The 13,112-nt window shown below is 36.7% G+C and overlaps 2 protein-coding genes across 3 annotated transcripts; one reads left to right on the forward strand and one right to left on the reverse strand.

Annotated features, from left to right (window-relative positions):
* Nucleotides 1-1,628: 1,628 nt before the first annotated feature.
* tmem179aa (transmembrane protein 179a, genome duplicate A) lies at nucleotides 1,629-3,327 on the reverse strand. Its single transcript, XM_077219455.1, has 4 exons — nucleotides 3,001-3,327; nucleotides 2,776-2,913; nucleotides 2,446-2,524; nucleotides 1,629-2,323 (listed from the first exon to the last, which is right to left on the reverse strand). Exons 1-4 carry the CDS (start codon nucleotides 3,300-3,302, stop codon nucleotides 2,147-2,149), a joined length of 696 nt encoding a protein of 231 aa, XP_077075570.1. The 5' UTR covers nucleotides 3,303-3,327; the 3' UTR covers nucleotides 1,629-2,146.
* On the forward strand, nucleotides 3,211-9,108 carry prph2lb (peripherin 2-like b). Of its 2 annotated transcripts, none has more exons than XM_077219453.1 (4): nucleotides 3,211-4,146; nucleotides 4,710-5,526; nucleotides 6,039-6,285; nucleotides 7,977-9,108. In XM_077219453.1, exons 2-4 carry the CDS (start codon nucleotides 4,949-4,951, stop codon nucleotides 8,229-8,231), a joined length of 1,080 nt encoding a protein of 359 aa, XP_077075568.1. In that variant the 5' UTR covers nucleotides 3,211-4,146; nucleotides 4,710-4,948; the 3' UTR covers nucleotides 8,232-9,108. The 2 variants fall into 2 exon arrangements, with proteins under 2 accessions (XP_077075568.1, XP_077075569.1); XM_077219454.1 differs by lacking the exon at nucleotides 7,977-9,108 and adding an exon at nucleotides 7,379-7,711.
* The last annotated feature ends 4,004 nt before the right edge of the window (nucleotides 9,109-13,112 follow it).

Genomic DNA, 13,112 nt, shown 5'->3' on the forward strand with positions numbered 1-13,112 from the left:
TAAGGAGGAAACATATGCATTTCTAAGTAATAGAATATACTGTATGTCCCTTTCTTTATAAAGTTTTCAGTGTTTTGTTGAAATATTATTTATTTTATTTTATTTGAAAACTGCACATGTACACAATGTATTACCGTTCTGTATGATTTTGCTGAATCATTAGGATGTTTTAAGAATATAACTGAGGGTTCATGTTAGGAAATGGTTGAAATATTCTGTCAAATTAGGTTTAGATTAGATTAGATTTTATTGATCCCCATAAGGGGAAACTCATTTGCCACCATTGCAAACAACACAAATAAGACAATTAAACATAAAACAACACAGACAATTCATGCAAGAAATTACACAACTTCATTAAAAAACCTAACTGCAGTATAAAATGTTTTTTTCTGTCAACATTTTAATGTAACATCCGATGTTATAATGTCGTACTGTATAACCAAAACATGGCCAGTGTTAAAATCTATGGTATTTCGTCCATATAAAAGTAAAAAACTAAAAGCTAAACTGATGTTTTTAATGCTAAAGGTTAATTTAGACATCACAACATTTATAATGTACACTCTCAAAAAGAATGTCTTAATTAATAACACATTTTTTGTGTTATGGCTATTTTAACACATTTTGTGTAATTGTAAGTTGATCATTCATGTGTAAAAAGAAAAAAAGAAAGAGAAAGAGAGAAACAACACAGTTTGTCCAACACAATATGTGTTAACTATCATCCAATCACATTGCTGCAACGTCACTCCGTGACTCAAGAAGCAAGTTTGCGCCTCTTTTTCCATCGATGGATGACTTGAATGCACATGTCAGTTATTTCGATTTATTTTTATTAGAAATTGTCAAATATAAATTGTCAAATGTATTTTATTATTGTTCTTTTTTTAGACGGTCAAATGTGCATTTAGTTAGCGACCTCTACTGTGTACGGGTATGAAAAATAGATATTCATTTTAGTATTTGCTAAAGATTACATTTAAATTATTGCTGTTTTTAAAAACATTTCAAGTGAGCGTTAGATGAGGGCATCAAATAATCTAAATGTAAAAATTGAGAAAATGAGCATGGACAACATATCAGTGGTTTTCTACCTTTTTGAATCAAGACCCTACATTTTTTAGGTGTCTGCTAAATAGCAGTTTGTGTTATTTTGGAGATGCGTCAATAGGGCTGTTTTGCTTTAGCTGTATGTTTAGCAATTTTATTTTTAGCCACTTGGTGGAGATAGAGACAATGAAACTGCAATTCCATATAAATGGTGTGATGAATGGTAAGTTGCACTAGCACATGCCTTAAACCAGTACAGCTTTACATAATAATCAGAATAAAAATAATAAATAGTTTTGCTGACTATTACTTAAGGTGTTTGAGCTTCTATAACAGAAGACAGATACCCAAGAAGTAAGAACCTAATCAGCACGGATAAAATTCCACTTTCATTTCAAAACCGTAGACTACCACAATCAATTTTAGGGTTTCACATTTTTTAAATAAGTTATAATGTAAGGGACCAGCAATAATAAGGGAGAAACAATCGAATATGTGTGTGTTGGCTACATGCCAAAGACATTTACAAAAGTGAGGATAAACTCTGGTCCTATAGGTAAAAGAATAAAGCTGCATTGAGAGCCATTATTCAATTTTATTTTTGATTATATTCCCATGTACAGTAAAGGCAGTACAGTTTCTATTTGCAGTCGACTTTACATTTCACAACTGAGTGAACTTGTAAAGCAATGACATCTGCTCAAAGAGAGGGTCCTCATTTACGCTGTACTGAGTCTCCTAATGCATGAGATACAACACAATATCTCACAGGCAGTCTTCATATGTCCTATACTGTAAAAATAAGAGTGAATATGAACATGTGATAATTACATTGTACAGTGTGAAGAGAATTCTGTCAAGTGCTATCTAAAGAACAACAGTGGAAATAATTTAACTCTGGATTCAGCCTTGTGTTCCATGAACATTTATTTAATGAACATAATTTGAGTTAAAGAATCTAATAACTAAGACTCATATCTAATGTTTGATAGAGGTTTTATACAAAAATATGTTTTATCTAGAGGCCTTAATTCTGCTCTCAGAAACTAGCTCATGCAGTGTAAATGGACTAAGTGAGATATGTACAGTATGTTTAAATCATGGCGTTCCTGTTGTGCATATAAGAACTCTGTAAAGGATGACCTAGCAGGAGCTCCTTCTCTTGAACTAGACTGTCTAGCAGCTCCTGTTGTCGGTGGTTATGGTAAACCTTCAGGAAGGCTATCACTGTTAGACCCAGCCAGCATAACCAGGCCGACCACAGGCCAAACTGTGGAAAAAAGAAAATATTAACATATTTACATATCACATACTACAGATATTTTGAAATACATACTGTAAAATCTCAGCTTGTGAATGCAGATTTTATATTACTTGTGGATGAATGTTTACCTGTGCAATGGCAAACTGGTCATAAAAGGAGGAGTTGTCAACACCGAGCTCTAAATCTGTGTCTTGCAGATCCTCACAACTGCCAAAGAGAAATTAACCAAATTTAAAGCAGAAGTAATATAAAAAGTGACTATTTTGGAACTATTTACAATCACACCCATGCCAATATTTATTGTATATATATATATATACATATATATATATATATATACACACACACACACACACACATACATTGTAGACAGTCTCCCAGTCATGATCTGCAGTGCACTTCTGCTAGTGTGATATTGCTTAATTCTAACTAATTCAAAATGGTTAAAACCTGTCTACCTGCTCGGCATCGCCCCATTTTCAGTGACGGCATCACACCATCCACTGAAGCCAACACTTGAAATAGTACCGGCCACAAACACTGTAAAAACCACCAAGAGGGACAGGAGAAGATTCAAGAAGGCATGAAAAAGAGAGCTGCAAAGAGATGACGACAGAAAAGAACATAATTTACTGCTTGAAACGTTGGGGTGATTTAATAATCAATTTGATGTAAGTGCTTACTAGTCGTGGCCTTTGCAGAGGAAGAAAAAGGTCCGCCACGCCTGTACGGCCGAGAGGATGAGAGACACGATACCCACGAAAGTGATGAAGCGGCAGGACGACTCTGGTCCCCATTCTTCAACTATAAAGCGCTGTTTCCCCATCGTCATGTTCTCGTTTTGCCATATTCCCTCAGTAAACAGCAGGCATTTCCCCTGAAAGTCATCGCCGTTTTCAGAGAGAGGCACAACGGCGATAAAACCGAAAATAAATGCTAAAAAATAAAGGATGCACTGGCCAAAGAGAAAATTATCGACGGCCATCGTTCCGGCGACTACATTCCGCTATTGCGCATGACGGTGAATGTCGGCATCATATTATTCGACGACTAATGTCACTACTGCATGCACTGCACTTTTTACTTTTTGATGGAAGTGTTGTCATCGTTGTCTACGCTATTGTCAATATTAAATGTTAACTAACATTGTTTAGATATGAAAAATATCGAACGCTGAAAAATGCAAAAATTGTGTTCAATATTCAGTTCAGCACTGGACAACACAATGCGTTCTTTTTTTACTTCTGACATTTTATTTTACACATTTTATAGACATTCGGGGGTGAATGGAATCAGATTCATATACAATACCTGCTGTCAGATGTGTTTAGCATCATTCTTACCTTCTGCAAGACTATAACTTTTACATATAAAGCCTTACCTTTGCTATATGCTACATGTCAAAAACTAATTTGTCAGTATAGGCTACTAACAAATACCAGTCTGAATATACGTAAACATACCAGTTAGGTTCTACCCCAAATCTAAACATTTGAGGGAGTTTGTCCTTGAACTAACCCATGTTTTGGGTTGGTGGGGGTTATTTTACATACAATAAAAAGGTCTACATATATTATTCTTTATTTTTGAAAGCATGGGGGGCGGAGCATGGATTTTATTCACTTGGAATTGTCCCAGATGGCTTGGATGTGTTCTGTTAAATCCTTGGGATAAATGGATTAGGTGGAGGTCAAAGTGAGTCTGGACAGAAGTCATTCTAAACACGCTTCTCACCTCTTCTGTAGTCCCTTACCAATAATATGCAAAAAAAGGGAATATGACAGCACCTGGATTACAAGCCCTTATGCGACTATGTGAGATCTGAGAAGGTAGGTTATGTGGTATAAAGAGGGATAGGGATTTGGAAATTCAACTGAAAAAGAGATTAGCTGTTATTCAATCCATTACTATTTTGTGTTGTTATTTTGCAATAGCTAATGTAATGGTCTGTCTATCTATCTATCTATCTATCTATCTATCTATCTATCTATCTATCTATCTATCTATCTATCTATCTATCTATCTATCTATCTATCTATCCATCTATCTATCTATCTATCTATCTATCTATCTATCTATCTATTTATCTCTCTGTATGTCTATCTATTTATCTATCATCTGTCTATCGAAATTGTGTATCGAGTATGACTGAATTTAAGCTGTAATTAATTCAGTAATTTTCAATATGCAATTTCTAAACTTACTGAACTACAATAAGCTTGCACATTACGTTAAACTCAGAAATAATCCTTTAGTATTTACAAGAATATGGTATCAGAATATTAGTATATAGTATTTTTACAGATGTATACTATATATAGGCTATTAAATAGCCATTTTCATATGTAAAGTGTCTGTGCATTCATTTCTTACATTTTCATCTTGATTTCAGTACCTGCGCTATTATGCAGCCAAGGCCGTCATCCAGGAGCGTAAAAATATCTACTCTAAGCTGCTTATGTGGCCCTCTTGGCCTTATCTCCCAGTTCACTCCCCTCCTCTCCGTGGAACATGTTCCCTGTTCTCTCCCCCATTTATCCAGTACGTTATATCAATGTAAATCAAATTAGCTTCACACATGGACGTAAAAATGTACTGCTGAGACGGTAAAAGTAACACTTTCCATTGACAATGGCAGTTTTAAAAGTGACATTTACGAAGACAAGCAGAGACAAACTGGCCCAGGTTTTATGGGTGCTGAATTGGGTGTCTGTGGTCACGGGAGTCACGCTCTTCAGCCTGGGCTTATTCTTAAAGGTGGAGATCGAGAAGAGGCGGGAGCTGATGTCAAAAGAGATCGACTCGGTGCCAAACATGCTTATATGTGTTGGCTTGACTGCCTGTGCGATTAACTTCCTGGGGGGCAAGATCTGCTATGACTGTGTGGACACCACCAAGTTCCTGCGATGGAAGTTGCTGATGCTGCCTTACATCATATGTACCTTTTTCTTTACGTTCTGCATCCTCGTGGGCGCCTTGATGTGCTATAGCATGCGCAACGATCTGGAAGAGTCACTGTTTTTAGGCCTTCGTGACGCCATGCGCTACTATAAGGACACGGACACGCCGGGTCGCTGCTACATTAAACGCACAATGGACATGCTGCAGATGCAGTTTCAGTGCTGCGGCAATGGAGGGTATCGGGACTGGTTTCACATTCAGTGGATTAGTAACCGCTACCTGGATATGACCAATAACGAAGTGGTGGAGTAAGTCAATTCGTTCATCGCACTTTCATGTTTAGGGGGTTAAAGGCATTGTTCACTCAACAATGAAAATTCTGTTATCATTTACTCACCTTCATGTAATTCCAAACCTGTGAACCAGCTTTCTTTTCTCTGCAGAACACAAAATTAAAGAATGTTTTGACTGTTTTTGTCTCTACAATAAAAGGTAGTGGGGTCAAAAATAACATTGAACCCCATTGAATTTCATTGTGTGGACAATTTCCAAATATGTTCCACAGAAGGAAAAACTCATTCAGGTTTGGAACAACATTTGGGTGAGTAAATGATGACATATGTCATTTTCGTTTTGGTTTAACTATCCCTTTAACAGATGATGCAGAAAGTTAAAGTTGAAATAAAGCTGAGGATTATATGCATTTCAATACACAATAGTATTTCAGAGAAATGCATCAACCTTCATCATTAAAATATTATTCATTTATTCATCTGTGTATGCCTTCATACATTATTTCCTGCACTCTTCTCTTCTTCAGGCGGCTGCGGAGTAACGTTGAAGGGAAGTATCTGATCAATGGGGTGCCGTTCAGCTGCTGTGGTCTGCATTCTCCTCGACCCTGTATTCAGCATCAAATCACAAACAACTCAGCGCACTATCATTATGACTATCAGAAAGAGGAGCTGAACCTGAACCGAAGGGGTTGCAGACAGGCTCTGCTTGAGCACTACACACAGATAATGCAGTCCATTGGCTTAATCGTTCTCATCATCTGGCTTTTTGAGGTGTGTGATATTGATCTGACTAAATTAAAGTCCATATTCTACACTACTGGTCAAAAGTTGGGAATAATTTATTTGGAATAATCGAATAAAAGATACTGTACAAACAGTAAAATTGTGCGATATTATTACAATTTAAAATAACTTTTTTTCTATTTTAATATTTTATAATGTAATTTATTCTTGTGATGGCAAAGCTGAATTTTTAGCATCATTACTCCAGTCTTCAGTGTCACATGATTCTTCAGGAATTATTCTATGCTGATTTGGTGCTCCATATTATTATCAATGTTGAAAACACTGGAGCTGCTTAATATTTTTGTGGAAAGCGTGAAACACTACCATTCAAAAGTTTGGGGTAAGATTAAAAGAAAAAAGAAATTTATTCAGCAAGGACGCAATAAATTGATCAAAAGTGAGAATAAAGACATTTATAATGTTACAAAAGATGTCTATTTAAAATAAATCATGTGACAATAAAGACTGTCATGACTGTCAGAGTGATGGCTGCTAAAAATTCAGCTTTGCCATCACAGTAATACATTTCATTTTGAAATATATTGAATTGGAACATTTATTTTAAAGTGTAATACTATTTAGCAATACTACTGTTTTTACTGTATTTTTGATCAATTGAGCATAAGAGACTTCTATCTTAAAATATAATATAATACAAGTACACTCACACCAATGAGTCAAAACATTATGACCACCTGCTTAATAAGCTGTTGGTCCTCCACATGCTGCCAAAACAGTGCAGACCCGCTGAAGGTGTCCTCTGGTATCTGGCACCAAGATGTTAGCAGCAGATCCTTCAAGTTCTGTAGGGTGTGAGGTGGAGCCGCCATGGATCGAACATGTTGGCCCAGCACATCCCACAGATGCTCAATTAAATTGAGATCTGGGGAATTTGGAAGCCAGATCAACACCTTGAACTCTTCATCATGTTCCTCAAACCATTCCTGAACAATGTGTGCATTATCCTGCTGAAAGAGGCCACTTGGTCTGCAACAATGTTTAGGTATAGGTGGCATGTGTCCACATGAATGGCCATAAGTGTCACAACTTCCTCCACCGGCTTGTCGTCGTCCCACAGTGCATCCTGGTGCCATCACTTCCCCAGGTAATCGGCGCACACGTACACGGCCATCCACATGAAAACGGAACTCTTCCACTGCTCCAAGGTTCAGTTCTGACGCTTTTGGCAGTGGACAGGGGTCATCATACACTTGATTGGTCTGCGGCTACACAGCCCCATACGCAGAAGAGTGTGCTGCACAGTGTGTGTTGACACATTCTTCCCATAACCATCATCAACATTTTGTGTGACTTGTGCCACAGTAGATCTTCTGTTTGCCTCGACCAAATGGGATAGCCTTCATTGCCCTCATGCATAAATAAGCCTTGGGCACCCAACACCCAGTTGCCGTTTTGTGGTTTGTCCCACCTCAGACCACTGTTGGAAAATTCTCACCACTGCTGACCGGAAGCAAACAACAAGCCTTGCGATTTCAGAGATCATCTGACCCAGTCGCCTTGACATAACAATTTGGCCTTTGTCAAAGTCACTCAGATCTTTATTTCTGCCCACTTCTCCTGCATCCGACACTTTGGTTATAACGTGCTTTTTCAATGTTGGTTGGTCACTTGTAGCCTACTCATTTTCTTTTCTTTTTTCCCCCTCATTTCTATAGGTGTCTGTGCTGACAGGAGTGCGTTATCTTCAGACAGCCATGGAGAATGTGCTGAGGTTAGGGGACCCTGACTCTGAGTCTGATGGCTGGCTTCTGGAGAACAGCATTGCAGACACTGCACGTTATAACTTCAACATCATCAAGAACCTGGGCAAGTGCTACCAGGTAGATGATGATCCCAACATAGATGTACCAAGCACCAGCCAGCAAGCACAAGAGAACGTGCCCATTAAGGAAATCCCTGTCGCCAGGTAGAACTAGAGACATTGGATATTGAGACCTACCCAGCCATTCAACAATGGCAGCCTTAGAGAGGCAGATCCAGCTCTGCATTGCAGCCTTTGACTCTTTACTTGATTTGCACAAAGAGGGGAAAAATGAAGAGTGAACTGGAACAGAAAAATATCATGTTGGATGCTGATAATGTGACCTCAGTTAAAAGGCACTTAATTGCAATGTAATCCTTGTGCCATACAAAAGGAAAATAGTATATGTAAAATGCATTATAAAATGCTGGGGAACAGGACTGATTTGTATCAACTCAACAGCCAATAATCAATCAATCACTTCACGTAAAATCTCATTTTCAATTCTAAAAGGGGGAAATTCCTGTGACTGACGACTTGCAAAGTAAATTGGGATTAATATGTTGGTAACACTGGTAAACATGGCTATAAACAAAGATGGTAATGTAAGACAAGCTTCCCTGTGCCTCTACCCTGTAATGAAGATTATTTTTGTCATCCTAATGATAATCACGTTTCAAGTTAATCTGAAAAGGGTTCAATTATAGGCCTTTGTTCCATTACTAAGGAGGTATTACCATCCATAAACTATAAAATGCCTTTTGGGATCCAACAAGGATCTTTTTTCTCTTTCGCTCACTTACAGAACTTTATTTGTTTCAGTGTAGGTCTATTCAGTTTTACAACAAGTCAATCATTCACATATTACTTTGGAGACTTATATAGGACTGAGCCAATGGGGCTGAATTTGTTTTTCTTTCATTTTCCCCCCAGATAACTTATCAGTACTAACAGTGGCTTCTGAATGCATTACTGCAGCACTGATGTTTTATATAAATCTCACTGTTTTTCAATGTATTAAACCCATGGTGCTTTCATTCTTATAATTGTGACTTTATGTCTCACAATTGCTACTTTATTTATTATATGGTGTGTTTATTCAAATAAATATACAAAAAATATCAGCTATCTTGCATATGCAGAAAGACAGACATCTGACAAGTTAAAGCCATAATTTTAAAAATAAAGTCTTGATTATAAGGAATAAAGTTGAGACAATGCCTATCTACTGCATTATAAGTAGGCTATGTTCTTCAAGGCAAGCTAAGATGCTTAACTTTAAGGCACAAGTAGGCCAACCCGGTGTGATGTATGCATCCACTAAACATTACACCCGGTATCACGACAAGACGTGAAATAATCACGCTGGTCCACTTTGGAAAACGTGTAGATGTCACGGTTAAACCCCCTCAAACGTGAAACTTACACGTTTGCGTTAACACGTTCCAGTGGAGAAATACCCGGATGTTGACCTATCGCCGTAAGCTCTAGCATAACGACCTATTTTGGTGTTCATTAAACCGAGAAAAATAGAATTTTGTTGTTTTGACGATCACTGAGCAATTTTCTATTATTTAATTATTTAAAATGTAAAAAAAAAAAACATTTATTATTTTCAAGGTGAAAAGCATTCATTTGCCTTGATCCACGCTGAAAAAACGTCTAAATGTCACGTTTTTAATGAAGTAATGAGTAAAATGTCTCTTTTTCTTGAGTCCCCCAGCTCCTCGTTTAGGCGAAAGGTACGCTAAAACAATGTATTACATCGACGTTAAACCATGTTAACCATAACCTTTTAAATACTCAACCTAGTTCCGTTGCTTAGTAACTAACTACCCGAATGTAAGACGTCACGTGACGTCGCCGTAATTTGCTAAAGTTTTATTTAAATTTTAAAGAAGAAAAAACCCCACTGAATAACTACTTCACAGGATTAAAACCCTCAAATGTGAAACTTGCATATTTTTCCAGCTGTGGAAATTCTGGGAAAATACCCGTTAATGTAAATGCCCGTTAATGATGATGACGTTAAAAACTCCCGCTTGCAACCACGACTTCCGCCTCTTCGGACTTCATCAAGCAGGTAAGACACGTTGACAACAATATGTACAACAATGTAATTATATAAGAGCTATTGCCATTTGCCTTATTTTATATTTTTATGGTGTTCTTTGGTCACTCAGTCAATGTCTTATTTTTCCAATAAGAAGCCGGTTAGACACGTTGAGTCATCAGTATATTGGAAAGCTATAAACTTTCTATGTTGACCTTACTGCATATCAGTAACCTTAGGTATTTAGGTTATTAAGGATTTACCAAGAATAAATGGCCTATTCAATGAGAATATGGAAATTGATGAATACAGGCCTAATAAATGAATAATGATGATGCTTAATGCAGGCCTTATTAGGCCTCTAATACAGACACATTAGTTATTTGTTAATTGCTAACATTTATTCCCTAAACTAAACTGTTACCTTCATTTCATCAATCAGTTCAACTATATTAAATATTTTATCAGTTAATCATTTTAAACATTTCAATTTATTTGATCAGAGCTCTTGTTTAAAACGGATAAATTGGGCGCATCAAATACAGTTTTATGATTGGCTATGTATAGTTTCATTCTTTGGTGCATGTCTGTTGTATTGCTAATTAGGCTAACTTTAAATGTCCCTTCTAACCAGCTAAATGGTAGGCCCTGACCATATATATATATATATAAGTATAAATTAGGCTATAAACTCATCATTAAATAGGATAGTTATAGGCTATAGGCTAAGTTCAAGTTATTATTAACTATGCTGTAAGGGCATCGCCATTGCAAGGGTTGGCCCACATAGAAGGAAATTAATAAAATAAAATAAAGTCGTTATTTTTGTTTGTTTTTGCGCACAAAAAGTATTTTCGTCACTTGATAAACTTAAGATTGAGCCACTGTAGTTACTTGGACTATTTTAACGATGTCTTTAATAACTTTTCGGGGCTGGCAAGTGTCAATCCCTTAGAAGCCTATGGAGGAGTGATCCAGCTCTCAGATTTCATCAAAAAAATCTTAATTCGTGTTCCGAAGATGAACGAAGGTCTTACGGGGTTGAACAACATGAGGGTGAGTAATTACTGACAGAATTTTTATTTTTGGGTGAACTATCCCTTTAATTATGATGAGCTATGGTCAATAAGTGTAAACCTAAAACTAAAAAATACAGGCGTTTAATATGCATGCAAGCCAAAAAATTTTAAATAATAGTCTGTAACATAACAACAAAGAAGCGTCATCCCTCAGGTGGGATGAAGTGTTATTCTTTTTCTGGGCCTGTGACCATGTCTCTGATTTCAAATCAAATTTTTCTAATTTCTTTTTCAAACGCAACTTGTGGGGCTGCGCTGCTTTGCAGTACTTGCACGTCTTGCACGCAACATTGAGTGGCATAGAACACAACGCACATTTCTTTGTGGTTGAACCAGGTCCTGGCATATCTGTTTGGAAAGAGACATAAAAAAAATGGGTTACACAATAATAATACAATGAAATGATATAAAAGTTGCCTAATCTTTGGCTGGTTAATCACTAACATCAGGGCACGGTGTCTCGGGCAGTTTTTTGGGGGGTTAAAATAGCCTACACATTAGAATGATTATTCCGTTCTCCGTACTTTAAACAATGGTCACATTTGCTGGGGTAGGGTCTTAGCCACAAAGAATACAACTTAATAAAAATGACGATTTCTTTGGGTTGCCTCGCTGTACAGCTCGCTGTTCTGGTAGAACATATATGTATACATTGGCATTTCTAACAAATGCAATTACCTTTACACCTGTGCACATTCCTCTCTATACCACAGTGGTTCATAAAGTGTGGGGTTGTTGAGGGTGAAAATACGAAATGAGAACACTAGACAATCAACTACTGGTCACATTAAGTATGGCAATGCCCTTACAGCATAGTTAATAATAACTTGAACTTAGCCTATAGCCTATAACTATCCTATTTAATGATGAGTTTATGGCCTAATTTATACTTATATATATATATGGTCAGGGCCTACCATTTAGCTGGTTAGAAGGGACAGTTAAAGTTAGCCTAATTAGCAATACAACAGACATGCACCAAAGAATGAAACTATACATAGCCAATCATAAAACTGTATTTGATGCGCCCAATTTATCCGTTTTAAACAAGAGCTCTGATCAAATAAATTGAAATGTTTAAAATGATTAACTGATAAAATATTTAATATAGTTGAACTGATTGATGAAATGAAGGTAACAGTTTAGTTTAGGGAATAAATGTTAGCAATTAACAAATAACTAATGTGTCTGTATTAGAGGCCTAATAAGGCCTGCATTAAGCATCATCATTATTCATTTATTAGGCCTGTATTCATCAATTTCCATATTCTCATTGAATAGGCCATTTATTCTTGGTAAATCCTTAATAACCTAAATACCTAAGGTTACTGATATGCAGTAAGGTCAACATAGAAAGTTTATAGCTTTCCAATATACTGATGACTCAACGTGTCTAACCGGCTTCTTATTGGAAAAATAAGACATTGACTGAGTGACCAAAGAACACCATAAAAATATAAAATAAGGCAAATGGCAATAGCTCTTATATAATTACATTGTTGTACATATTGTTGTCAACGTGTCTTACCTGCTTGATGAAGTCCGAAGAGGCGGAAGTCGTGGTTGCAAGCGGGAGTTTTTAACGTCATCATCATTAACGGGCATTTACATTAACGGGTATTTTCCCAGAATTTCCACAGCTGGAAAAATATGCAAGTTTCACATTTGAGGGTTTTAATCCTGTGAAGTAGTTATTCAGTGGGGTTTTTTCTTCTTTAAAATTTAAATAAAACTTTAGCAAATTACGGCGACGTCACGTGACGTCTTACATTCGGCTAGTTAGTTACTAAGCAACGGAACTAGGTTGAGTATTTAAAAGGTTATGGTTTACATGGTTTAATGTCGATGTAATACATTGTTTTAGCGTACCTTTCGCCTAAACGAGGAGCTGGGGGACTCAAGAAAAAGAGACATTTTA

This window comes from Siphateles boraxobius, unplaced genomic scaffold, assembly GCF_051911475.1.
Source record: "Siphateles boraxobius isolate OS27281-9 unplaced genomic scaffold, OSU_SipBor_1 8, whole genome shotgun sequence".
Classification (NCBI taxonomy): domain Eukaryota; kingdom Metazoa; phylum Chordata; class Actinopteri; order Cypriniformes; family Leuciscidae; genus Siphateles; species Siphateles boraxobius.

Bases quoted from the DNA above. Each gene is read 5' to 3' on its own strand.
- prph2lb (XM_077219453.1), top strand. From the start codon at position 4,949: ATGGCAGTTTTAAAAGTGACATTTACGAAGACAAGCAGAGACAAACTG. The intron at 5,527-6,038 runs GTAAGTCAATTC...TCTCTTCTTCAG, and splicing joins ACCAATAACGAAGTGGTGGA to GCGGCTGCGGAGTAACGTTG. The intron at 6,286-7,976 runs GTGTGTGATATT...TCATTTCTATAG, and splicing joins TCATCATCTGGCTTTTTGAG to GTGTCTGTGCTGACAGGAGT.
- tmem179aa (XM_077219455.1), bottom strand. From the start codon at position 3,302: ATGGCCGTCGATAATTTTCTCTTTGGCCAGTGCATCCTTTATTTTTTA. The intron at 2,914-3,000 runs GTAAGCACTTAC...ATCTCTTTGCAG, and splicing joins CTCTGCAAAGGCCACGACTA to CTCTCTTTTTCATGCCTTCT. The intron at 2,525-2,775 runs GTAGACAGGTTT...TCTCTTTGGCAG, and splicing joins AATGGGGCGATGCCGAGCAG to TTGTGAGGATCTGCAAGACA.